At 40.8% G+C, this 26,605-nt stretch overlaps 1 protein-coding gene across 3 annotated transcripts in view; it reads right to left on the minus strand.

Annotated features, from left to right (window-relative positions):
* SLC25A21 (solute carrier family 25 member 21) overlaps nt 1-26,605 on the minus strand; it is a 259,816-nt gene that overhangs the window by 148,037 nt on the left and 85,174 nt on the right. Inside the window, exon 2 of one of the 3 annotated variants that reach the window (XM_083453187.1) lies at nt 9,055-10,200. The exons of the other annotated variants lie outside the window; for them this stretch is intronic. Within the exon in view, the coding sequence (XP_083309313.1) occupies nt 9,055-9,334 (280 nt within the window). The 5' untranslated portion in view covers nt 9,335-10,200. The remainder of the gene's footprint in view (nt 1-9,054; nt 10,201-26,605) is intronic. 3 annotated transcript variants of the gene reach the window in all.

Here is a 26,605-nt window from a genome sequence, read left to right on the forward strand (position 1 = left end):
AATATTCAGTCATTTATTATAAAAGTGAGCTTCTAATCCTCAAGATCAGGGGTAGGCAACCTAAGGCCCGGGGGCCAGATGCGGCCCAATCGCCTTCTCAATCCGGCCCTCAGATGATCCGGGAATCAGTGTGTTTTTACATGAGTAGAATGTGTGCTTTTATTTAAAATGCATCTCTGGGTTATTTGTGGGGCATAGGAATTCTTTCATATTTTTTTCTTCAAAATACTGTCCGGCCCACCACATAGTCTGAGGGACGGTGGAACCGGCCCACGGCTGAAAAACGTTGCTGACCCCCTGCTCAAGACCAAGCTAAAGTTCAAAACTGTACACCTCAATAAATAAATAAAAAACAAAAAGGAGTGGGGGAAGTCCTGAGCTTCCTTCCTCTTTTCAACTTTGTAATTTCTACGCATCATTTTCTTCACAAAGTTCTTAGTGAAAGGAAACATTTCATCTTAAAAATATGGGGAGGGGGGGCCTTATGCCTACCAGCTGCTGTTTGGTAACTTTCCTTCCAGCATTATTTTCAAGAGTGTTATATTAATCACATGCAATTAGAATATGGAAATTAGCAGTGACGCTTGAGCCCATAATATTTTTTATAATATATGCCTCAATGGAAAATCATCCTTGTGATCCAACACATCATAAATACTACCCTAACAATAAAAAGAAAATGTCAGCATTTACTTGGCTTCTGAGCAGGACAAGTATAGGATTGCACAGTAAATGAGGGTAAAATGACATTCAGCTTTCCCACCAATTGATGTGGGTTCTGAATGCAGTTTGTAAATCGCTGGAGCAAACATAAGAAAAACTCAAGATAACCATAATGCAGGGAGCCATCGTATCCACAGTTTAAAAAAAGCTTGCTGAAAGACTGAGGCTGAGCAAACATTATTTTATATGCACTTGTCTCTATGTAGCAGAAAGGGAATCTGGAGACAATAAACTGGCCAAACTTCTTACAAAATAGTGTGTTCTGTTTTTACAAGCCATTTTCATTATAGAGAACATTCTGCTAATCACGGAGAAGAATTCTACAGAAACTGATGGCATGCTTCTTTCTGAAATGCTCATTTCCTGAAAATGTTGTCAATGTGGTAACTTTCTTGCATTCAGATACCCACAGTTTAGTTGCCATGTATAATCAGGAAGTGGCATATATTATCAATTGGAAAAAAGCTTGAAGTTACGGTCATTCAAAATTTCTCTTTTCCTTTTTATAAAAGTGAGAACTATAAATTCCAAGTGAGAACTATAAATTCATTGCCAAGAGGAGACCATCTGAACGATATTAATCTCCCCCACAAAAAAGTACTAGATTCAGTTACATCTAAAAACAGAGGTTTCTAGTGTAGATATTAACAACACCAGTTCTAAAGTACAGTTATAATGGTGCTGATTCTAAAGTACAGTATCCCTGTTCCACCTGAATCATCACACACACTTCAAATTACAGTCTTTTCAAATAGCTTTTATAAACCTAACAGGCAGATAATTTTCCTCTTCAAACTACAAGTTGTATAAAGTTGTTAGCTTCCTATCATCAATTACCTTACTTCCAGGTAAACATCCTTTAGGATGACACTGACTATTGTTCAGCCATTTTACATTCTTTTATCTAATTTTTTCAATGTGGTGCTTTCTCTTACTCTATCACCAGAATTCACATTTACCTGGTTTGCTGCCTTTCTTGTTTAAGGGAGATAAATAAAGGCTACAACCGCCTCTCACGTGAACAAAACACTCTATTTTTTCTTGGAATGAGGACTGAAAGTGAAATAAAGTGTTGTGTTATGCACTGAACACAAGTATAAATGTGCGCATGCATGCAGTCTTTTGCCCACAAGCCTAAGAAGGGAGACAGAGAGAATCACATTTCTTAGAAAGTGTGAAATACATTGTGTTTCAGTCCGGAAATCCTTACATTAGCCAGTAAGCTGTGCATCAGCTCTGGTGCGTGAAACTGTCCCCTTCCAAAACACTAATCATCTACTGGGGCAAGAAAGAAATTAGTCAGCCCAGTGCAATGCTACCAACAGATGATCAGTGCAATTAGAGATGTCAGCGGTGCCCTTACGATGCAGGTATCCTATGTGGTGGATGTGAGAGGACCAGAAAGAATAACAGGTCCAGGTGAGAAAAGGTCCAGCTGCCATCCATGGATTCCCTTGCAGTCGTGGTACAAGGGAATCAGTTTAAAGTGGGTGTCTATAATATTCCATGTGTTTCAACAATATAAATTCTTGTGCTCAGGAACTAACAACAAAAATGGGCTAACTTTTTTGACAGTCTTGCATGCTTTCCATATGGAGTGTAAATAATATATCAATCTTCTAATTGCTACCCCAAAAAATGCCTTTTTGAAAGAAAAGCAAACAGAAATTCACCTGTCGTGCTAAAATGTGCAAGTGCATACTTTGCTTCATTTAGAAAGTTGCTTTAATTAGAATTGAGTATTTATAGTCACAATATCCAACTCGTCTTAATTTTGCTGCTATTCATATTCCTGTTTTTAATATTTGAAATATTAACATTATGCAGTTTTGTATAAACAATAAATATGTTAAGCTATACTCTAAGGAACACCTTATCGAATATTCCCAAAGTATATGCAACACGATGCATTATAGAGAACAACTGTAAGTGGTAATAAGTGTGAGCCTCCAAACATTTAAACAGGTAACATTTTTATGAACAAAAACTATGAAGTATTTATTTTGCAGACATTCGTGATCGTTTGAACCCCAAACACACTGTATAGTTTTCTTTCTTTCACAATATATCAAATTATAAATTCATGGGGAAATATACAGGCAAGTAAGCGTGTTGAACTCAGTGAGACTTCTGATTAAGCATGCTGAGAATAAACTACATTTCAAACAAAGGAGTTCTTTTTGATAAATTAACCATTCCAGTAATGTGCTAAGTACAGTAAAAAGCAAGTGTTGAAACAATGTTTAAAGATTAAAATATAACACATTTGTTTTGTTTGCAATGCTAATTTCATACATTACTATTCTTAGGATAAAGAATTTTAATTATTTACCTTTACATGAGCTAACTTCAAAGTACAAACATTCTATATTTCTTACCTTAAATATAGTTCATTTCCATTATTAACTTCCATTATCTATTATTTTGCTATTGCTCTACAATAACCTGCCCTGGTAAAAAGGTCTTTTTGAAAAGAGCAGAAAAGTGTATAGTTTTGTTTTAAAGGTCTACTGTCTGAATCACCCAGATGTTTCAATCAAGATAAATATTTCCTCATAGTAATACGAAAGCTAAAGATAATTTCCATACACATATTACATAATATTTATTCAACTGGACAGCACACATTCAGCAGGTTTTTGTTTAAGTTACCTTTTTCTTTTCCATTACCTTTTTCTAAGAAAAAAAGGTAAAAGGGTTGTACTGTCACCTAGTGGATAAAGGTAGTAGAAGTAATCTACCTAGTATTTTATTTCTGCAACTTACTACTCTTTGAGAAAGTCCAAAATATACTGCATGTCAAATTAATGTCTGTATAGAAGCAGTTAAACTGCAAGAGGAAATTTATGATGGCCAAACCACAGTGACTGCACTGCTGTTACATTAGCTGACAAGTTCAACTTGAATATACATTTCAGTTATTCATCCTTTATTGCAAAACATTAAAGAATGTATATTTCCTCTAGGGAATAACATGAAGTAAATATGTAGTATTAATAGTAGCTATTTTGTCCTAACCGCAATCTCCTTTCTACCTGTCTGGGCAATAGCTTTCCTTTGCAAAGCTCCACTAGTTTACTCTGGGAAGAAATGACTGAATTGGAACTGATTCCCTGTCCCTTTCACTTCTGCCTTAAATGTATACTTAGTTATGATAGTGTGCAGAGTAATCTGTGACTGGGGATATATGAGGAAACTCAAACCTGTTTTAGGTTGCAATCCAAATCCCTAATCCATCACACTGGTAGTTGCGGGAGGTTTTGTCAAGGTAAAGGTCTGCCTCGGCCCAGCCCAGAAAGCTCCACCAATCTCTGCCCATGAAGTAGTACTATAAGGAAAGATTAGTGGGACGCAGGGGGCGCTGTGGTCTAAAAACCACTGAGCCTCTTGTACTTGCCGATAGGAAGGTTGGCAGTTCGAATCCCTACGACAGGGTGAGCTCCTATTGCTCTGTCCCAGCTCCTCCTAACCTAGCAATTTGAAAGCACGCCAGTGCAAGTAGATAAATAGGTATTGCTGTGGCTGGAAGGTAAACGGCGTTTCCATGCGCTCTGGTTTCCATCACGGTGTTCCGTTGCACCAGAGGTGGTTTATTCATGCTGGCCACATGACCCGGAAAGCTGTCTGTGGACAAACGCTGGCTCCCTCGGCCTGAAAGCGAGATGAGCGCCACCCCATAGTCGCCTTTGACTGGACTTAACCGTCCAGGGGTCCTTTACCTTTTACCTAGTACTATAAGGCTTCTCACTAATAGCAGCCCAGGGAAATCCCAAAAATGGGGTGTTCTGGGGACAAAAGGGACTGAGATGGACCGAGTTTGGTTGGGTCCCAAGTTGGCCCCACTGCAGTCACTTGATGACTTTGCCCAATACTTACACCAGCTGTAGAAAGCTTTGGCTTGTTCCCTGCCTTTCATCCTGGTATGAGGAACAGGGCTGCAGGTGTGGCTGTGTCTCTGCCCCTTGCCCAGCCAAAGTTTGGGCTGCTTTGCCAGTACCTTGGTTTCACCCTGGGTTTCACCCTGCCTGGGTTCCGGGCAGTCCATGACTTGATTACTTCTTGAAGGGGGCATGCGGAAAAATCCCTATGTAAATATTTCTCACTTGTTCGATCTTTTTGGTGGAGAGGGTCATATGAGAGAGGCATTGTCAGTGTGAGAGCATTCATGCTGAACACATACCAATCAACTTTTTCCTACTTGAAATCGGGAAAACATACTTGAAGACACTCCCAGGTGAGTCACGTCATCCAAAAACAGACATTTTTGAGCGCTGTACAAGATCACAGCCCCCACACGAAGCAGGGTGAGAGAGTGTGAGATTTTGGCACCAGTGTTCTGGGCTTGCCAGAGACTCATGCCAGAGTGCTGGGCCTTTAGGTGTCCTAGTGCTTGTGAGTAGGTCATGCCTGAGTACTAGACTTTTGGCACCCTGGATCATGTGCCCCTTGCTCATGAGAACCAGAGTGAGAGTCTTTTGGTCCAGCGCTCTGGCGTGAGGACTTGTGCCAGAGCCCCAGCCAAAACAATGGGATATCTGGGAATCAAACAGAAGCTGGGATCAGCTTCTGTGTTTCCAGGACATTCTGCTTAAAATGGGGCAGTTGACGGGTATGGCTGAATGTCCCAATTGACAATTAAGGCTGTATGCACAGAGCAGGAGGGTAGATGAGGCAAAACCTTCCATATCCCACTGTGTGCCATGTTAAATGGCCTACTCGGGGCTCAGTAATGGCTGAAATGCCTTAGGAATAACTCAAGGATACAATGCTACAGTGCTGTCCTGTTGTCTCCCTTGCCATTCCTTGTTTCCACCCAAATCTATAGTATGCAACACTAACAAATAATTAAATGAATCTGTTAGCTACAGTTTTGGGAGACATAACTAAGCAGCTAAAAAGTTCCATCTCTCCCCGCTGCCACACTAGTATGGGAGATGAGCTTCACATGTCCACAAACAAGAAAAATTTCCCTAGGATTTAAATTAGTATCAATAAACTAGAACAGAATAAACTATACTAGTTCCAGACTGACGTATACTTTTTGTCTCCGTTCCCTTGAAGTGAAGACAGAGGGAGGGGGAGAGAGACAGAAAGGGTCTTCCTTCCAAAATATATATCTATTCATTATTAATTATCCTATCCATACAATTTGTCCACCATACACAAGAGAATTTAACAGAGTTAGGTTACTTTGTAATATCTCAAATAGCTTGGTTGACTGGAAATAGCATATGTGCAATGAAAACTAATTTGTACTTGATAGTGGTGGTTAGCATTCCAGACTGCCAAGGTTAATGAGACCTAGAATGATCTTGGGGGATTAATGGTAGTAACACAATTGGAAGCTACAGCACCTGAGACAGCTGTGACTTAATGCACTGGACTTTATTTGAAGGGGGAATGGAATTATGTGTAATTTTCATTCCTTCATAAGGATGTAGCTGATTTCTCAAGATGAAGACTACGGGAATCAGAGAAAGTCTGTAGTCACTCTCAACTGTGCTGAAAAGAAAATGAAGCACACACAGTAGTACTAAAGTTAAAATAAATAAATGGTGTCTGTTTTGAAGTGGCACTGAACCCATTCTACATGTGTGCAAACTGTTACGTTGCTCAACTGTATACTCCACACAAGTAATAGAAAACAGCAGAGGTGGGACCAGGTTCCCAAAAGAATTGGTGGAAAAAAGAAGGATAACTGAAACTATGTGGAAAAAATGCAGTGGACTAATATGTTTATAAAGCTGATTGCAAAAAAAAACTATTGTAACAAGAAACACAAAGTAAGTTGAATTCCATTCATATAAGCAATCATAGAGACATTGAATGTATTTCAGATAGACCAATGAAACTATAATCCCATGAACTGATTTACCCTGGTTTTTCTGCTATCAACATATGTAATTTTGTATTAAGATTCCAGGGAGTCTGGATATATGCATGGAAATGGGCATGCTTGTGTTTCTTCTCTCTGCAATTCTGTTATTCTTATTGATACAACTATCTTGTGTAATCAACTTTATAAGCATATTAGCACATTGCATTATTATTATTTTTTGCCCACACCGTTGAAGGCATGATCATGGGCGTAGCAAGACGGGACAGGGAGGGTCAGCTGCCCCCCCCCCATCATGTAAAGCAATAGAAATCTTAATTAATTGACCAATCACGGTGGTTCTGCACCCCAACAAAGTCCTGCCCCCCTTAACAAAAATCCTGGTTATGCCTATGGGCATGATCACGGTAAATTAGCAGTAGCCTCTGCCCCAGAGACCAAATGTGATCTCCAGGTCATTCTCAGGACCAGGGCTCCTGAGGTTGGGTTTGGGCTCTGCTGGGGGGGGGGGGGAATCCAAGCTCTCCAGCAAGGGCAGACCAGCTAAAAATCTTTACCAGGGATATGAAATAAATGTGTGATCTCATTTTTATGCTAATAATAAACATGGCAACAACAAGCGCATAGTAAGAGAACCCATACAAGTGATGCTGACAAAAAACCCCCACACATACCCTAAGTAGAAGAATAGATGCATTGCCACCCGACCCCACAACCATTCACCATGCCCTGCTCCCCTTCTTTCCCTCTTTTTTCTTCCTATCCTAATACTGTATGCAACACTAATGTCTCACAACAAATGAAACTGATCTGTAGAAAATGCAACTTGAAAAAAAGAGACAAGGCACATATTTTTGTAAACTAAGAAATCTTTAATAAAAATATAACTGAAATAATAATAATAATAATAATAATAATAATAATAATAAACAAAAAACATTACAATATTCATACCTGTTGAGAATATATTTACACAAAACATATGCAAGATAGTTGGGCCCTGGGCTTCCTTCTAGATTTCTGGGCCCTGGTAATCTGAAAATGACTCTTTCCTGCCTGAATGGATAATTCAGAGGTGTGTGCGAGTGTGTGGAAACTAGTGTACTGTACAAGGTAAATATTTGCATTGGTTTCTCCGCACACCTTTGTCTCTGGTGCCACCCACCATTAGCATGCGGCCTCCACAAAGTTGCCCCCAAAGTTTCCTCACCCCTGCAGAAAACCACTATATGCAATTGGGACCATTTAACAAAATTTATACATCACTTGGCTGTAATAAAGCTTCCAAGCAGTTTACAAGAAATATTAAATTTTTCAATAAAAACAAGTAATTAAAAAGATAATGAAAATAAACAGTAGATTAAAAAGAGTGTCTGGATAGGCTTGCCTAAAACAAAAACAGTTTAATCAGGCACCAAAAAGAGTACAGCGAAGGCAACTACCTGGTGTCAATCAGCAGGGACTTCCAAGGCTGCCATGTAAAAACACCAGTTTATTACAAGGGCGGAACAAATATTATGTGCCAATTGTAACAGTGCCATTTCCACAGACTGAAGCAATTGAGTGGGATCATAGAGGGTATTTAGTGATTGACTGCTCTTCTACCATGCCCTTCCTCCTTAAAACCTAATATAACTGTCACAAATTTAAAATTACCCAGGGAAGAGTAACACAATGTGGCTGACAATAAACTCTTTCTGTGAAAATGAGCCCCCAACTACCACAGATCTGGTGAAATAAATATGTTCTGAGTTGATGCAATGTGGGAGCCAACCAAGTATCAATCAAGAGAGAGTTCCATAGTTGGGGGGGGCTGCCACTGAGAAGTCCCTGCCTTGTACCAGCACCTCACGGGCTTTGCGCCACAAACAGGGTCTGCCTTCCAGATCTTAAGAAGGTATTGTGGGAGGTACTCCTTAAAGAATGTGGCCTCCAGGTTGCATGAGATCTTGCATACCAGTATCAACACTTTGACTGAACCCAGTGTCTAATCCACTGTGTGCTAAAGTTTTCAATTATGCCCTGAGCCTCCTACATGAATCATGGGGTTGATGCAATTTTTTAAAAAAACTTATGTAAAAAATAGCCAAGGTGGTCACCATCTCTACAGCCTTATTTACATATTTAGTGAAAGAAAATGAATGATAGTCAAAATATGGTCTTCCTATTCCTAAAATATTCTGTAACAATGAAAAGAATGGATCTAGTCATAGTCAAGTCTGCCCACTCTATCCCACAGACAGCTCTTCTACACGCACAACCATAATTCAAACTACTGTAACAGGTTAGTGATGGAGGGCTAGACTTTTCTCTTCTTACTACATACCTAATGTGCAGTCAGGGTATCACAGTCTGGGCATAAGAGCTGAAGTCGGACTATGATAGATGTTTTTAATGCACTGTTGACACAGGCTGACTTGCCCAGTCAAGCTTTTAATACTTCATATATGTCTCTTCATGTTTCATTATATAACAGCTTATTTTACTCATCTCACCTCTGATGGGGCTGCCATTAAGGAAACTTGTTTCCGTAGCAACAGAAAACCAGAAGGGCTCTCCTGAGTCAAAGGTCAAATTGAGTCCTTTCTTTCTTTCTTTCTTTCTTTCTCTCTCTCTCTCTCTCTCTCTTAATGCATTCAGCTGCACATTGCTGAAAGTTAGATTGTACTTTTCTCCAAGGGCTTTGGTTTTGGGTGCCCCCCTCCCTGTCCTGCAAAACAACCCGTAAATGATAATGAAATGCTTAAAGAAATACGAAAGGGTATCCAATTTCATCTACCTGGACAGTCTGGGAGCGTAGTGTGTAACAATAAACGAGTGTTCTTAAGTCGCAGCATTTCACTGGAAATGAGGCAGAACCTGTGTATTTTAACAGCTTTTTACAACTTGTAACCACTAGCAAATTTATTTTACTTTCTTGGGGAAGTCCAGTGAAATGCCCCTAAATTAAACTAAAGGGTCTTTCAGCCTTGAAGACAAAACCCATTTCTGCTGAGCACCTGAATATGTACAGGTGAATCCAGAAGACTGGAATGAAAGATAGTTTGTCTTCTGGCCAGTCTGACTCACTTCCAGCACTGTGATCATTTATTATCCAGAAAAGAAAGCCTGGCTTTTTGCTCTGCAAACACAGTGGTGGTCTTCGTTTCATGATGAATAGATTTACCATGTCTGCTCTAAAATGCATGATGACATAGAGTTTTCCAAAACACCTCCCCCAACACACCTGACGATGTTTTTAATGTATGTGCCATAAAAGAGTCAAGCACCTAGATGTATATCACCCGCCCCCCCTTCAATTTGCTACATAAACTTAAGGTGACTTGTAGAAGATATATTACCTTGCACACTGATGGATCCATTCGCATTTAAGCACAGATGACTGAACTTTGTTTTAATTTAAGCATGCAATACAAGGGTCCAAATCAAAGTATTTTGATCATGATAATGAAGATAAATTATAATGATATGCATATTTATCATCAGCTCTTCCAGACATAATTGTTTCGTTCATTTTGAAGGAGGACCTGTTGATTGCACCTTGTTGGTTTGCTAAGTGTCACTTAGCCTGTATGTGAATAATGTCTGTTGATTCACTCTGGTAAATTTGGCAAGATCTGGTCTAGGACGACCAGGACGGTCTGGTAAGGAGCAAGCAGACAGACAGAATTTGGAAGAAATTTAAGACAGATGATAGGAAAGAAGAGGCAAAAGAAGTGGGGCAAGCAGCAACCATGGGCCAAACTAAGAAGGTTCATGGATAAAGGGTTTGGATTTGGATTTGATATCCCGCTTTATCACTACCCTAAGGAGTCTCAAAGCGGCTAGCATTCTCCTTTCCCTTCCTCCCCCACAACAAACACTCTGTGAGGTGAGTGGGGCTGAGAGACTTCAGAGAAGTGTGACTAGCCCAAGGTCACCCAGCAGCTGCATGTGAAGAAGAAGAAGAAGAGGAGTTTGGATTTGATATCCTGCCTTTCACTCCCTTTAAGGAGTCTCAAAGCAGCTAACATTCTCCTTTCCCTTCCTCCCCCACAACAAACACTCTGTGAGGTGAGTGGGGCTGAGAGACTTCAGAGAAGTGTGACTGGCCCAAGGTCACCCAGCAGCTGCATGTGGAGGAGCGGGGAATCGAACCCGGTTCACCAGATTACGAGTCCACTGCTCTTAACCACTACACCACACCGGCTTGTACAAGGCACAAGCAAGCCTGGAACCAATGAAGCTAAAGACCTCACAAAATATAATTTTGAACAGTACGTTTACTGTGTGGGGCTATTTTGAACATTTACTTCTAAGGAGGATAATAGAAAGCAATCTCCTTGTTTGCATTGCTTTTAGGTTTGTCCAATGGCAAAAAAGAAACACATTGAACATCCTTGGCACAACACAAAGATCTGATGCGGCCATTGCTACTGCTGATCTGCCTAGTCTTTCCTTCTCCCTCTGAACCCTTCATGCCCAATTTACAACCAGCTGTGCATTTGGTGCTGAGTGATGACATCAGTCCAGCTGTGCACTCCAGCTGACATCCCTCTCCCTATTGCTTGCCACTCCATCTGGCATTCAGCATTTTTTGACACTATGTCAATAAAGCCTACCCAGGAGACATGTGACATTAATGATGACAGTAAGTGCTCGTTCATTATTTTTCAGAAATTAATCACAATATCATAGCATATTATATTAGATATGTCTTACTGCAATACATGAGTTATATTAGTTTTTGTTTAAAAATCAACTTTATTCTGCATTATTCTGCCTTTTAAGGAATATTATTTCCTTTGGAAATACAGTAATCCGTATCAACCTGCTGGTGGTCGGGGGGGATAAAGAAAACGATTCCAGAAAAAAATCCCGATTTGGTCATACATTTTGGTACTTGTCAATAAACGAAAGCACCGTATGTAAACAAAACATTCCTTTCAACATTAGGTCAGCCTTTAAGAAAAAGATCTATTAGTCATTACAAATGAATGTTCTGTGCACCTGTAAAATCTGAGGTGCATTCTTTCAAGTTTTTATTTCAACAGTATGTCTGTCAGAATAACCCCCTACTTAAAAAACAACAACCCAAGTATTAATACTAGACAAACTTTCCCAAATGTCACAGAACTGAATTAAGCTCATACCGAGCATGAGAACTATGAGAATTACTATGTGAATTTATGCACTTCTCTCTGCTAGTTCAGACACATGTAAATCTTTTCCAGCCCTGCTCAATGGCTAGCAGAGATTCATAGTACATGCGCTGTAAGACTATGTGAACATAGAAACCAAACTAAAACGTTACTCACATAGGTGAACCAAATACCCTGCCATGCAATTAAGAGAGAGAGAGAGAGAGAGAGAGAGCGCAAAAACCACCAGAAGCCCAATCCTACAATTGAGTTCAAAGCTCTTCATGCCAGAACCTGAGGACCGAGGACCTGAGGACCCTTGATTTTGTTGCTCCAACACTGCTAATATACTCTGCTCCCTGCACCACAGCAACAGCAGTTTGAGTTTGGATTTGATATCCCGCTTTATCACTACCCGAAGGAGTCTCAAAGCGGCTAACATTCTCCTTTCCCTTCCTCCCCCACAACAAACACTCTGTGAGGTGAGTGAGGCTGAGAGACTTCAGAGAAGTGTGACTGGCCCAAGGTCACCCAGCAGCTGCATGTGGAGGAGCGGGGAAGCGAACCCAGTTCACCAGATTACGAGACTACTGCTCTTAACCACTACACCAGTAAATGGGAATACCTCTGTGCTAATGACTTTGGAAAGGGGAACGCTTTATATGGCAAATGAAGCACAGAGCAAATGCTAGGGTAACAGGCCAGTATTAACTCCCAGCACCTTCCATCACACTGAAGCAAGACTGCAAACTGAGATCTTATTAAGCTTATTCCTCTGATACAGATCCTGTCCCTGGCTTCTCCCAGTTAGCAGTCTCACTGATGGTAGGTAGGTAGATAGATAGATAGATAGATAGATAGATAGATAGATAGATAGATAGATGATAGATAGATATAGATAGATGATAGATAGATGATAGATAGATAGATAGATAGATAGATGATAGATAGATAGATGATAGATAGATAGATAGATAGATAATTTATTACGGTCAGAGACCAGCTTATAAAACACACTTGGGGGTACAATCCCAGAAGGAAAACAAACATTTAAAACAATGTACAACAATAAATTTAAAATGTATAAATGTGATAAGCATATAGACACTTAAAACTTTAAAATAAGCTACCGCAGAGAGATGACCCAGAGTCACCCATGGAACCAAGTTTGGGGATTTTCTTAATGGACTAGTTTAGGTCGGGGGATGGTCTGATGTATTCTGGTCTTCCTGGGCACTCCCATGTAGCACTCATTCCAGTAATCTACCTTGGATGTTACCAGAGCCTAGAAAATGGATATCAGATCCACAACAGTTTGGATGTTGCAGTCAGTAACTATTGGTTTGGTTTTTAGGCACTGGATCCAGACGACCACACGGAATACGCCTAATTTCCCCATACCATTACAGCCTCCTATGTATAATAATAAGCATATTTTCATTATTCTTCCCTTTGGTTTTTTTTTAAGGAAATAAGGTCAAAGGTAGGCCATTGTGTTTCATCTTGTTACTCCTGGGTATACTTACTAGATGCAAACAAAGACAGGATCCCTATTAATAGTTACCCCATGAGTTAAGCAGAGGCAGAAGGAGGAAACTGTTTTTCATGTAATCAATACAACTCATGAATATTAAAAACAGAAAACAACAGTTTTGTGGCTTGACTGGCTTTGTTGGAGTTTGGAATTGTTTCAGCTGGATTAGATACTTGCTTTCCCTCTACAGCTGTGTGAATCCTGCCGGGCTCTCTTCACAAAACGGACCCCTGCAGTTTGATTCACAGAATTTGGAAGAGAACCAACCTTTCTATGGCTGCTAAGAGATTCAGACTCATGACCGCATTTTGATTTCCTAGTAACTCTCTCTGTGTGTATATATGTGTGTGTAATATTTATTCATAGAATGTCCTAGCACATGCCTGCTAGACAAATCCAGTGGTTCCCTTGACATAGTTATGAGAATTGTTAAGCTTAATTGCCCTTGAGCAATTTCAAAAGATGACACCACATAGAACTGGTGTGTGGGGGTGTGTGTGGATTGGTTGCCTTCTGAGGTGCTAATAATGGAACTCAATTGTTACACACTTCCAATTATCACCAGAAAAACTTTATTATAGCTTATTTGTGAGGCAGAGACTTCTATGTTTACCATGCTCTCATTGACTTTGACTCCTAATTTTTAATTTTTTGATTTGTACACCACTCAGTTTTATTTGTACAGTTGTGTTTGATTTATCTATTTATTTAGGAAATTTTATTGTATGTCATTGTTTTTATGTAAACCACTCATCCAATACTTTAATAATGAAGAAATAGTCTAGTGGCTGATATTAATTGACCATTAAATATATAGGTTCAGAAGTCGAATGAAAATTTATTTGGGGGGTATCATAAAAAGAGGAAGAAGAACATCAAAAGAAGACAAATGGTGACACAGATTTGCAAAAATAAAAATGCAGATAAGAATTTGGATGCAAATTTATAAAAATAACAATACTATTAATTCAAATAGAAACACATCTCACCATAATAGGAAAGGCTGTGGCCTGTTGACCCATATGCTGCTGTCTAGATGTCAACTGTCAATGGGCAACAATTCTCCCTTCTCAAGGTTCTTTAACTTTAAATCTGCAATGGATAACCTTTCAAATACAGGATTCATGGCCACCTTAGAAGTACTCATAAGCAAAATAAACCTGAACAAATTATTTTTTGGGTTGGGAACTCAGGTTTATTTGACAGATGCCCATGAAAATTATAGCTGCCAGTTCTGATTTTGGAAGATTTCATTTGCACATCAGGTTATTCTATATGCTTTTAGAAGTTTCAAAGTCAGCTTAGCTACTAACCACAATAATAATAATAATGGTCAAGTCTTTCATTGACTTCTACCCATGGGTGTTTGAAGTCAAGCCTAGATATCCTTTGGCAAGAAGTAGGAAACTACAGATATGGAATTTTACTGAACAAAGAGAAGCAGGCAAACCATATGTTTTGGAAATGAGATTTGGCTAGCTTTCCTACTCTGAGGTGGATCTGTCTGGCTTTAAGAAGTTCAACTTGTTTTTGTTTTCGTTTGAGCAGCAAGAAAAAATCAAAATCTGAAGGAATTGTTATTTTACAAGTCTTTACTTCTAAATGAGACAATAGCTTTATAAAAAGGCAAACATCTCTGCACTGTAGCCAAATCTGCTCCAGAGAGTTGGTGGGACCCCTAAAGTCAATTTGTGGGGTGCACATGGAGAACAGAAGGAGTGCCAACTGAAGGGGTGCAAGGTCACAAAGTGAAGTTCACAACTGTGCAGGGACTTGAATCCAGAATGTCTCCCTGGTCTAAATCCAACACTCTAATCACTAGAGAAAACCTGAGAGCTAGCCTGGAAATCTCGCAAATGGACCTGATGCAGAGTCTCACAGCAGCTAAACTGTCCTCAACGTTTTCCACATCAGGAACCTTCTTTTTTTTAGTGTAACTTCTCAGCTGTCCCCATCTGACCCTTCCTGTTAGCAGTGCCAGCACCTGCTTAAAAAAAAATGAACAAAACTGGTTATGTGACAGCATCTCAGTCATCTGTCTCATGATGCTCACAGCCAATGAGGAGAATGGAATACCAAATCAAACACTTATCTACTCCTCTAAAAGCAGGGCATTAGGAATGAAGGGGGTTTTACTTGCTGCTAAGATAAATGATTTACAGAGAGTCACACATGTCCTGTTTGGCTTCTAACATTGCTACAAAAAAAGCTCAAGTTCTTAAAGTAAAATTTGGAATCCCCAGTAGCTTTTTTAGATGCTACATATTCATCAGATCCTGGTCTTGGCAGCAAAACAAGGGTTTTCTCCCTCCTTCCCCCTCTATTGTTTTCAATAGAGCAAAGCCAAAAATGGGCAGATGTTCACTACCTCTCCTTGCCTCTCTCTGACACATGCAGGGTACAAGAGAAGTATTCTCTTTGACACTTTCCCCAGCTCACCCAGCCAGGAATAACATACGGCTTCACTGGCAGGACCCTGAAGTTGCTTCTGGACCTAGGGTCAAGGGAAGGGAAAAAAGCCAGCAAAGACATAAATAAACAGGACTGGAATGACTAACTACCATAAGGAGAATAAAACTCTCCCGCCACCCCCCTGTACAAGATCCAAGGAATCTGTTGCTGAAATTCATATATGCTGGCTACATTTAGAATTTGTGGTCTGGAGTTGTAATGGCCATTCAAGAGATTTGGGGGTGGGGGTAATAAGAATGCTTATTGCACAGAGTCCTGGTTCACCCCTTTACAGAGGTAGGGGCCACTCGACTCTAATCATCTTTCCTAATTGTTTGTCCAGACTATTATTTTTAAAAATCCCCAAGAAAAGGGCTCTACACTTTCCAATTTGCTCTATCAGCCAATGGGTTTTTCAACTGCTGATGCTAACTCCATTTGAAAACTGTCGTAATTTGTCCCATAATCTGTTGCCAGCGGTTGGGAAAAAATTTTTTCTAGATGGTTTTTAGATATTTGAAGACTGTCAAGACCAAATCATATTGCTAAAGGCAAACATGCCCATTTTATTTAACATTTCCCTATTCAACAATCTTATTTTATCCCTTTTCTTCTTTGCTGCTCTTTATTGAATCATTTTCAATTTATCTGTATTTTTTTTTAATGTTGCATCAGAAGAGAAGCATAGTTTTTACACTGTAAACTGCCCTGCGATCCTTGGGTGAAAGGTGGTATAGAAATTCAATAAATAGATGGGGATTCCTCCACAGATATTGACCAAATCCAAGTCTAATTAGTTTCATGGAACATATTTGCAGTTTGGTGCATACTGAATCCTAGTCAACAGAGCTGCAAACTGATCTGTTTTTAAAATGCCTGAATCTAAGCTGCCATCAAACTAGATTTTCTTTTTAGTCAGTGGAATAGCATATTCAAACAAGTATAGGTTCATTCTCTGGAAAATGTGGCAATATCATGCACATAGTCTTGTATCAATCTGTGTTGATCTCAACACAATTTAGGTTGTGTTGCCCATCTAGTCAGCAAAACTCATATCCAATCCACATTTTAATGTAAATCAATATTTTAATTCATTAATAATTTGAATAGCAAAGAACTTTCCTCAGCCACTTTGGGCGGCTTGCAGCATTTCTAAAAACATAAAACATGAGAAACTTTACTTCAGAGGAGAACTGGCCTAAACGGGATTCAGATATTCTACCTAGGAACAGTAAGTCAATGCATAATAATAGATATTAAGGCTTGATCAGTTGCTAACAGACCTACAGAGGGAAAATTCAGTTTTAAATGCAGACTTGTGGGGGGAAATATAACAACAGTAGATGAGGTAGAATATCATCCACAGTATATGCTAACCACGGACTGATTTCCATAAGTAAACTGCCTCAAAAAGATCCCAGAAAACTATTCTCTGGCATCTATGTGTTGTACAAGAAGGAAGCACCTGCAAGCAGTTTTAGGACAAGAAAAACCTGTAAACAGAGTTCCGATGCTGCTTTCCTAAACTGATACGAATAGATGTACTAAATCTGGTTATTTGGACACTATTCTTGGAACATTTGTGCTGCAGTTTTATTGTCAGTATTTCTTCACTCGGGGCCGGATATTACCCTGCCTTATGTGGGCGGAAGAACGCACAACGTGCATATGTGGTGGGGAACTCTGCAAGAGGATGAAGGGAGACAGGAGACTTGTTGCATACTTCTTTCCCTTCATGTACATGCTGTACAGCTGGAGCTGTAAAACTTTGACGCATGGTGGTGTCCAGTTACTTAGTACTTGGTATGGTTCCTCAAAAGGATTTTACCTATGTGCATGAGGCTGGTAGGGAGAGAAACAACAGGCGGCCTCTGTACTTTTTCTGGGCACTGAATATACGTTACGTGTGATCTTTATAATCTGTTCATGTTGGGAGATAAAATGAAAATCGGTGGGGTGGGGAATAATCTCCACAACTGCAGAAGGACCATGAGAGGAGTGGAATATGTTTTCTGAGAAACTAAGCATTGGTGGAGTGACCTTTTTGAACCATCTGGATATGCTCTGACCAATTTTCCTATTAACAAAGTGGGTGGTATGCACAAGGGCATGCTGAACAGAAGGTAGGAGAGAGAAACTATGGACCTCTATGGCTTGGGAGAATCCTTGAGGCAAAATCCTGTTTCTGGGCCAGGGCCTCCCCAAGGCTAGCAGGGGCCACAGATATTGGCTTTGTGCTCCATGACAGGAGAGGTGCTCCCTGCTGCCTACTGTGGCAGCAGAGAGCAATGAACAGGTCTAAAGTGGGGGAAAGAATTGGCCTTGGCGCACATAAGCTGGGTTCCGCTCAACTCGGGGGACACACACACAATTGTGATGTCACACGTGCACCGCACATGTGACATCACAAGGTGGGAGGAGGCCCCACAGGGCCAGTTGCAGCCTCGGGAAGGCCAAATGAGGCCTGCTGTGGCCGTGGGTATGCCCAACGGGGCCCGTTGTGGCTACAGAGTATTGAGGGGACCGATCCCCCTCCTTGAAAATTTGGGTGGTATTAGATTGTGGGTGAACATATCAGACGACTCAGCGATTCTTCAGACAGCTCTTGTTTATTCACAGGCCAGAACAGAACTGAACTGAAGGGTTCAGCCAGCCTACTTATATAGAGCTCCACTACAACGCAACAGTAACAACTTTCTGTAACTATCCAATCACTGAACGTCACTTTCAATTCCTTATTTGCATATGTGGACCTGAGTGAAAACTATCTACAGTATTCCCCTGCTGGCCCAGGTTGAGAACTTCAGTATATAACAGGTGGGACCTCAGCCCCCTGCCTCCCCCGGTAGGCTTAGTTCCCCCATAAGATCTAACTGTTGTTAGCCGCTCTGAGCGCAGCTTCGGCTGGGGAGGGCAGGAGATAAATAAATAAAATTTATTTATTTATTTATTTATTAACCTGTGAGGAGAGTCTCCATGCACAGATTAAACAAGAGAACTCTCGTATGCCTCTCTGCTCAAGTCAAGCTTTCAGAGTTGCAGAGCCAGCTCTATTAGAGTCAGGAAATGTGAAGAGCATCTTTAGAAGATGGCAACACAATACGTGTCTTATCTAAGCAGACGTTCAGTGGGGCTTCCCCAGATTGTGTGCAGTATTAGCTTTATGGTATATATAAGACTGTAGCCAAAGAGCACAATCCTATGTATGTCTGCTTCTATGAATCATTGGGCTGTATTCTTCTAACCTGCCCTGTCAGCACAGGGATTACCACAACAGGACCTTCCCCTTCTCAACTACCTGCATGTGCCCTGTGCCTTGCTAGAAGGCTTGGGGAACCCTAAAACAAAGCTAGGGGTGTGCAGGGAGAGGGGGGGTGTTCCACTGCGCAAGCAGAAATCCTTGCACTAACAGAACTACTTTGTTAGCACTGCGTCCGATGGAACTTATTCCCAGCCAGGTATATCTAGGACTGCAGTCTAAATCTTTGAAATATTAGAGGGTACGCTATCCCCTCTAGATTTATGGTTAATTTTATTTGCTCGGCAATCCTGTCAAGCGGATAATCCAGTGTGTTTCAAGGTAGAACTGGGTTTTGAACCCAGATCTCCCATATGCAAATCCAACATGAAATGTGAAGAGGGGCATGTGGGACCCCCCCAAAAAAAATTTCCACTGTGAAAACAATAAACAAACAAAAATCCAGACTCACAATTTGGGAATCTCAGCTCTAGAATAAGATTCCAATGTGCAGTATAAACAGGACTTTTTTTCAGCTAAAACTGACCAGAACTCAGTTCCAGCACCTCTCACGTGGGCGCCATTGCCATTCTAAGAGAACGAGAAAAGCATTCATGGTGTGTCCCGGCACCACTTTTGCTAGAAAAATACCACTGGGTATAACTATAGGAGGAGCCAAATATCTGACAACTCTTGATATTGATGTGTTATATACTGACTTTATTCTATTACTAATTCAAAGAACCCTATTACAGATTACAAATATGAAAATACTGTTCAGGAGCTAGAGGCAATGTTATTGTACACAAATTGATCTGAACAAAAATGGCAGTGCTGAACAGCCTAGTAGCATTAATTATTTGGTAACTTAACTAAATAAAGAATGTCTTGCCCTCACCATCTAACACACACATGCAACCTCCATGGCACAGGAAGTCCTTTCGCTTTTCAGAACATCATCCATCATGCTAAGGGAAACTGCAGGAAAGTAACCTACTACTTCTTAATAGGCTTCTGCACAGAGAGTTGCTTTGAAGCAGCAGCTGCCCATAGTAAATTTCACTGACCCTTGGTGCCATTCACCAGGTTTCCAACTGTTTTGTCTCCTAAGCTCAGTGTTAGGACCAAGTCACAGCACCTGACAAAACTAAGAAGCCACAACAATATGAGGATTTAAAGCCTCCCGTGCTGTTATCTTTTCCACATAGCACCAGCAGAGAGACCTGATGCCAGCATGTTTACCACTACAGGGTGAGTTTGCCTTCTAGAAAGCAAAGTAGAATACATTTTAAAAAGAAAATAGCATTTTGCTGTACATCTGTAAATAAAGCTTACAGAAGTGCACATGGCCTCTTAGAATACCAGATGGTGCTTCTAGGTCCTCTTCTGTTGAAATCTAAAAGAAAGGGGAAATCAGTTGTGTCACTGAGGTACTGAGATGAGGAAAAATGCAGTTGGTGAGAGCCTGCTTTCCGTGAAACTCCTAAAGGGAAAGGAACACACACACAGAGAGAGAGAGAGAGAGAGAGAGAGAGAGAGGGAGAGAGAGTCTGTGCAAGGCTATCCTATTTCATTTCATGCAGAAGCAATACTCTAAATGTTACAGAGAAAATACTCTAAACATTAACCCTAACCCACCCTATTCTCCTGAATGTAATTTTTAATGGATTTTAATGGGTGGATATGAATTCTAATAAATACTAGCATCAAAGCTGAAATCATGTCCTCACACTAAAGCAAAGCGCTAAATATACTTCACTATTTTGTTATTAAAACAACAACAAGGAAACAACACTACAGTGGTACCTCAGATTAAGAACTTAATTTGTTCTGGAGGTCTGTTCTTAACCTGAAACTGTTCTTAACCTGAGGTACCACTTTAGCTAATGGGGCCTCCCGCTGCCGCTGTGCCGCCGGAGCACGATTTCTATTCTCATCCTGAAGCAAAGTTCTTAACCCGAGGTACTATTTCTGGGTTAGCAGGGCCTGTAACCTGAAGCGTCTGTAACCCGAGGTACCACTGTATTGCACCATGAAAGGCTTTGCAATTGCCTTTCTTAAACAATTCATGATATAATGAAATTACATATAACTACTGATGTAGTGGATGCAAACTGTTGCTCTTCAGAAATCAGCAGTGGACAGAGCAGAGCTATGGCTGCTGCTACATTTTGTTTTTATCAATGGTAAAAATGGTAAAATTGTATTACTCCCTCTTCCTCAGTATTGGCTCATTTTCTTTTGTTTTCTCAGACGAAAATTAAACGATTAAATTAAATGCCCCCTAAAACCCTAACAAACCACCAGAAGATCAAAGGAGGATTTACAACCAGTAGGTTTATGCCCCATAAGCTCCATTATTCCCATGCATTAAAACTGCACAATTTGTCAACTGCCCTGAAAACCTGGCGATGCTAAACTAGCCATTAAGCAGATGATTTCACAAGATATTTCAAAGGGGGGAAAGCTAATTTTGCAGTTTTATATGCCCTTCTTTACAAAGCAAGTGGAAAAAGCCTGTAGATACACTGTCTTGGGAAAGCAGTGGGTTGATGGAAAGCACATCACTAATATATTCAGTATGTACTAAACTTAAGGGAAAGTTTTATAAAATTATTTATCAGTGGGGACTAACCCAGACAAACAACACAGTTTTCCATGCAATGCTGTTCTCTCTGTGTGAAAGAAGGCCATACAAAATGGTCACAATCCAAAGCAGAGAAGTGAGTTAGGTAGTCACAGAAACATGGCAACTTCAGGGATGTAGTTAAGTCAGAAAGAGAAGTCTGAATTCTGTGTTAATGTATCTGGACTTGAAGCAAAGGAGCTAATAAGAGTGCATGTAGAGTACATTTCTCTAATCAGAGTTTGCTCCCACAAGCCTGGGATTGAAAAAAGGTAGCGGTGGAGTACAGGGTCAGGTTTAAGGTGCTGGTTTTGACCTTTAAAGCCCTATGCGGCCTAGGACCCTCATACCTGTGGGACCGCCTCTCCTGGTATGCTGCGCAGAGGACCTTAAGGTCCACAAATAACAACACTTTGGAGGTCCCAAGCCACAAGGTGGTTAGATTGGTTTCAACTAGGGCCAGAGCCTTTTCAGTACTGGCCCCGACTTGGTGGAACGCTCTGTCACAAGAGACCAGGGCCCTGCGGGATTTGACATCTTTCCGCAGGGCCTGCAAGACGGTGCTGTTCCGCCTGGCCTTTGGTTTGGACTCAGTCTGACCCTTATGTTTCCCTCCCCTTATGGTTTTGATTTATGGGCTACTACTAAAATGAGGCTGCATTTTAAATTGTATTTTAACCCGTATTTTAATTAACTTCTTTTTTTCTATTACGTTTTATTGTAATTTTATTGGGGTTAGCTGCCCTGAGCCCGGTTCTGGCCGGGGAGGGCGGGGTATGAATAAAAAAATTATTATTATTATTTTATTGCTTTTCCATAGCTTTTTGAAACAGATAAAGTGACATCACTGAGTAGAATGCACACACATTGGCCAGAGTCTAAGGGTGGAGAATCTCATGCTTAGGGACTGACTGCCCCCCCCCCTCCATAACCAGTTTCTCGGGGGGGCTATCAGGACTCCCTTGCTCCATGCCCTCCTTGAATATTTTCGCTTGACAGGGAATGTGGTCTGGGGTTTCTCACATTACTTAGCGGAATGGGAAGGAGTGGCAGTGCAGAGGTTCACAAATTACTGGTGAAAGGAAAGAACCAGTTCTAAAGCTTGGTTCAGGGCTGCTGCAGCAGGCCTAGCTTCCATTATGGAATTCATCTTTTGTAGGATTAATCAATCGCAAAGTTTTAAGCTGTACATGTTCATGCACAACTGTACAGTTCCAACAAAATACATTATTTCATGCAATACTTAGGTTGAGGTGCAAACCAAATGGACTCCATAAAGTAGCTCAAGCTGAGATGTCTAAAAGCAGCAATACTGTGTCTGGATTTAACTTGATTAAAAAGCCTAGTGAAGACTTCTGCAGTGATTTTTCATCACTCCTAATTAATTAGTAGGGTAATGCAAAAATGAACATTCCCAGTTCCATGTGTGCCTCTAATTTCATTGCCATCTGAAACAAATTCAGCTAGACTAGCCCCTTTAAAACAGGAAAGAGAAAGACAAGCTGTTTTCCACATCTGGAAAATAGAACAGCAGCACAGTAATTTCCAATTGTCTGTAGAAAAACACACACACCAAAATATTCTATTTATTCATCTCTTTCAAAGGTATTAAGACAGCAAACAGAATTCTTACATATAAGAATTGGTTTCATGTAGAGCTCCGGAATGAACATGGGATCTTCGGAATGATCCTATGTAGGTTTACAAAGAAATAAGTCCTAGTAAGTTCAGTGGGGTATTCTCAAGCATAGGCACATGCAGCATATTTCATTACGGTATGCATCCAGGGGTGTATATATACACACACATGCACACATACATACACACATACTCATACTCAGTCATAAAGGTATTATTTTTATTTATAAAACAAACTAAAGAAACTAAAGCTTAAGAAACTTAAGAAACTAATAAATAAACAAATGCAACTGATGCAAATATTTCAGCTCCCTTTCATTCCAGTTCTCTGCCTGGCCCTAACTACTATCTTTGATACCACTAGAGTAGTTTCAATTATTACTAGTTATCCGACTTATTAGTCACTTGTAACACTAAAAGGTCTCCAGGTGATTTACAATGTATTTAATATTTAACATACTTTATCTAACCCATACATAAGAGCTTAGCACACTTTAAAAAGCAAAATTACAACAATTACTAAAAATCAAAATTCCCTCCCGAAAGCCCAGGCATACTTATCAATTGACAGAATATAAAAAGGCAACTCCTGCTTTCTCCCTGAGCATTGTCCATGATTCATGAGGGGGCAGTCTCAATATTTGTCCTCAATATTTGTCCTCCGGAGACAAATGCTCTGTCATGTTAAACAAATAAGAATTTCATGGTCCTGAATACAACCAAAATGCAAGCACCCAAATGCCATTTAAATGCCATTTTTATGTAGTGTGCTGCTGCCCGTCCTTGGTGCTTAGAACAATTCTTTCTATGTTGTCTTTAACAACACAAATATTGAATTTTCTTCTTTTTGGTGTGACACCTGATTTGGAAAGGATTATAACATTCAGTGCTGAGCCTGGCCTTCTCTGAAAGGAGAAACCAAATGTAGGGTTGTACATTTGAGGGTACACAAATAAAGCACAAACACCAGAACAGCTGAGAAACGAGTCACTGACTGGAAGAAGCATCTTGGCTTCATAGAGGAGAGAGAGAAAAAATCATCCAGGAAATCAAGTCCTCCAGTCATAGTCAGAGTGACAGGAGAAACAGACTGGAAAAGAAAGTCCCAGAGCAAACATCTGTAAGTACTGCTACTGTGAAAGAAAGGGCAGAAAGCACAAGCTCACATGCACCTTTGCTCAGCAGCCTGAAACTTAAGCCAAAAGCAGCGATATGGGATCAAAGACAGTGGCAGGGCTATCTGCTGTTTGCTTAGGAACACCATCGGAGCAGATGGTCCCCCACGTGTTGATTCTCTATTCCCCTACTAAACAGCCACTTTAAAGTAAGCATGAAATAGCATGGGAGAAACATCTGCACATAGTCCAGCAGACCACCAGTAGTGTAGCAAAGGAAAAGCAAGAGGAGGGGAAGGGAAAGGAATGCAACCATTCAGGCATATCCAGAACTAGGTTTGGGACAGGCACCCCAGCGAGTGGCATAACCTCAGTGTGTATACATATGTATAGCCACTCACTGGTTGTCTTTTCCTTTCATTACACAGCAGGAATATGCTTGCGTTCTCACCCCCCAACTTACAGTAGGCCACAAGGTACTCTGCATGAGCAACCTGGGGCAGGGAGGCGGGGTAGCGCTTGAGAAACTCCCAGGGAAGGACTCATTCCTTAATCCCAGCTTCTCGACTGATAGTGCCCTTCTGTGGTTTTCACAGTTTTGTGTAAGGATATTGTCTCTCAAAGGGTATTGGCCTGCCCTCTGAGCTTATGCGATGATGAGGCTCTGTGCATGTGCCAAAGATAACCACTTGCACTGCCGGAGCTTTCTCTTTAGGTTTTTTTGCCACAGAGGGGTCCTCTTGCCCAAGAGGCAAGCCACTGATCAGTTTAAAAAAGAGATTTGTCTCTTTAGCTTGTGGAACTGCTCTAGGAAAAACACCAAAAAAGCTTGGGCACCACATTTGCCCCCACTCCGCCCGCAACTTTCTCACAGAAGTTCCACCTGTTGAAAAAGCAGATCACATTTTTATACGGAGCAGTGGCTTGTCTCTTTAGCATTCCCTCAGTCTAGAGAATCTACCTGCTTGTGGTTAATGTTGTCTATTCGTCTAACATATTTCCTCCCCAATAATGAGGCAGAAGGAGTCCACTATCTCTGGTGACAGGAGCAGTGAATTGGAACTCATGCCCTCCTCATTATGCCCATGCAGTGAGGCAAGAGTCTCTGTCGCCACCTCCCTGCCTCAACTTGCCCTGCTCTGAAAAAGGGCCAAGAGACATTTCGTGAGAGGTGGCCCAAAAAATGCCTGCGCACACCCGGAATATTGCAGTTGGAATCAGTGTCCATGTTGAAAAAAGCTCAACAACGTTTGTGTCCGTATCTTCATTTTTTGAAATATGGCAACCCTAATTTACCACATTGGCTAGAAAGACTTTATAAACTTTAAAATACAATATTCTAGCAATATCACGCATGTCAGGAAGAGGCCATGAGACATACCAAGGCCCACTACCACCATGGGGAGACCCAATGAGACCTGCCACCACTGTGGGGAGGTCCAGCAAGGCCCGCTGCCACTACAGGAAGGCCTGGGCCCTCAAGATTGGGAGGGCTCAGCCCTGTCCCCACATACTTTGAGGACACCTCAGCCTCTTAGAGTTGGCATCTATGGTTTGAATGAACAATCTGCAAACTTCATACTTGATCCCTGGAGGTGGTCAAGAAAGCACTGGCATCAAATGTAAAATGGCCACACAGCCTATAAGCTACAGAAGGGCACTATTGAGGCACAATAACTTCTAATCCACTTCGAAATCTTGTGGGGGGGGAGGGCGAAACACAGAAAGCTACAGACCTGGCTGTGGAAACTAATGGAACTGAAAATACCACATATTTTTGAAAATCGAAGGCCCACAAACAGAGACACAACATACCTACCCTCCAACATTTCTCCTATGAAATTCTATGAAATTCTCCTATGAGAAATTCTCCATAATAATTAATTTACTATTTATACCCCACCCATCTGGCAGGGTTGCCCCAGCCACTCTGGGTGGCTTCCAATATATATAAAAACATAATAAAACATTAAACATTAAAAAAACCCTTCCCTATACAGTACTGCCTTGAGACAGCTCAGAGGCTGGATAACTCCATACCCTCCAACATTTCTCTGATGAAAATAGGGACGTCCTAAGGAAAAGTGAGATTTTCTGGGATCAAATCAGAAACAGGGACAGCTTATGTAAATCTGCGACTGTCCCTGGGAAATAGGGACAGTGGGAGGGTCTGAACATATAGAAACCAAACCCAATCCAAAGACATAAGCAACAAACAACTCCAGCAGAACAAATCAAATCACACCATACTGTAACCTTAATACCAACCTCCAGAGTTGCATGATTAATGTGGTACAGGCTGCAAAATACTATAAATATTAGTG

This window comes from Podarcis tiliguerta (genome assembly GCF_965153285.1).
Source record: "Podarcis tiliguerta genome assembly, chromosome: 1".
NCBI classification, from domain to species: domain Eukaryota; kingdom Metazoa; phylum Chordata; class Lepidosauria; order Squamata; family Lacertidae; genus Podarcis; species Podarcis tiliguerta.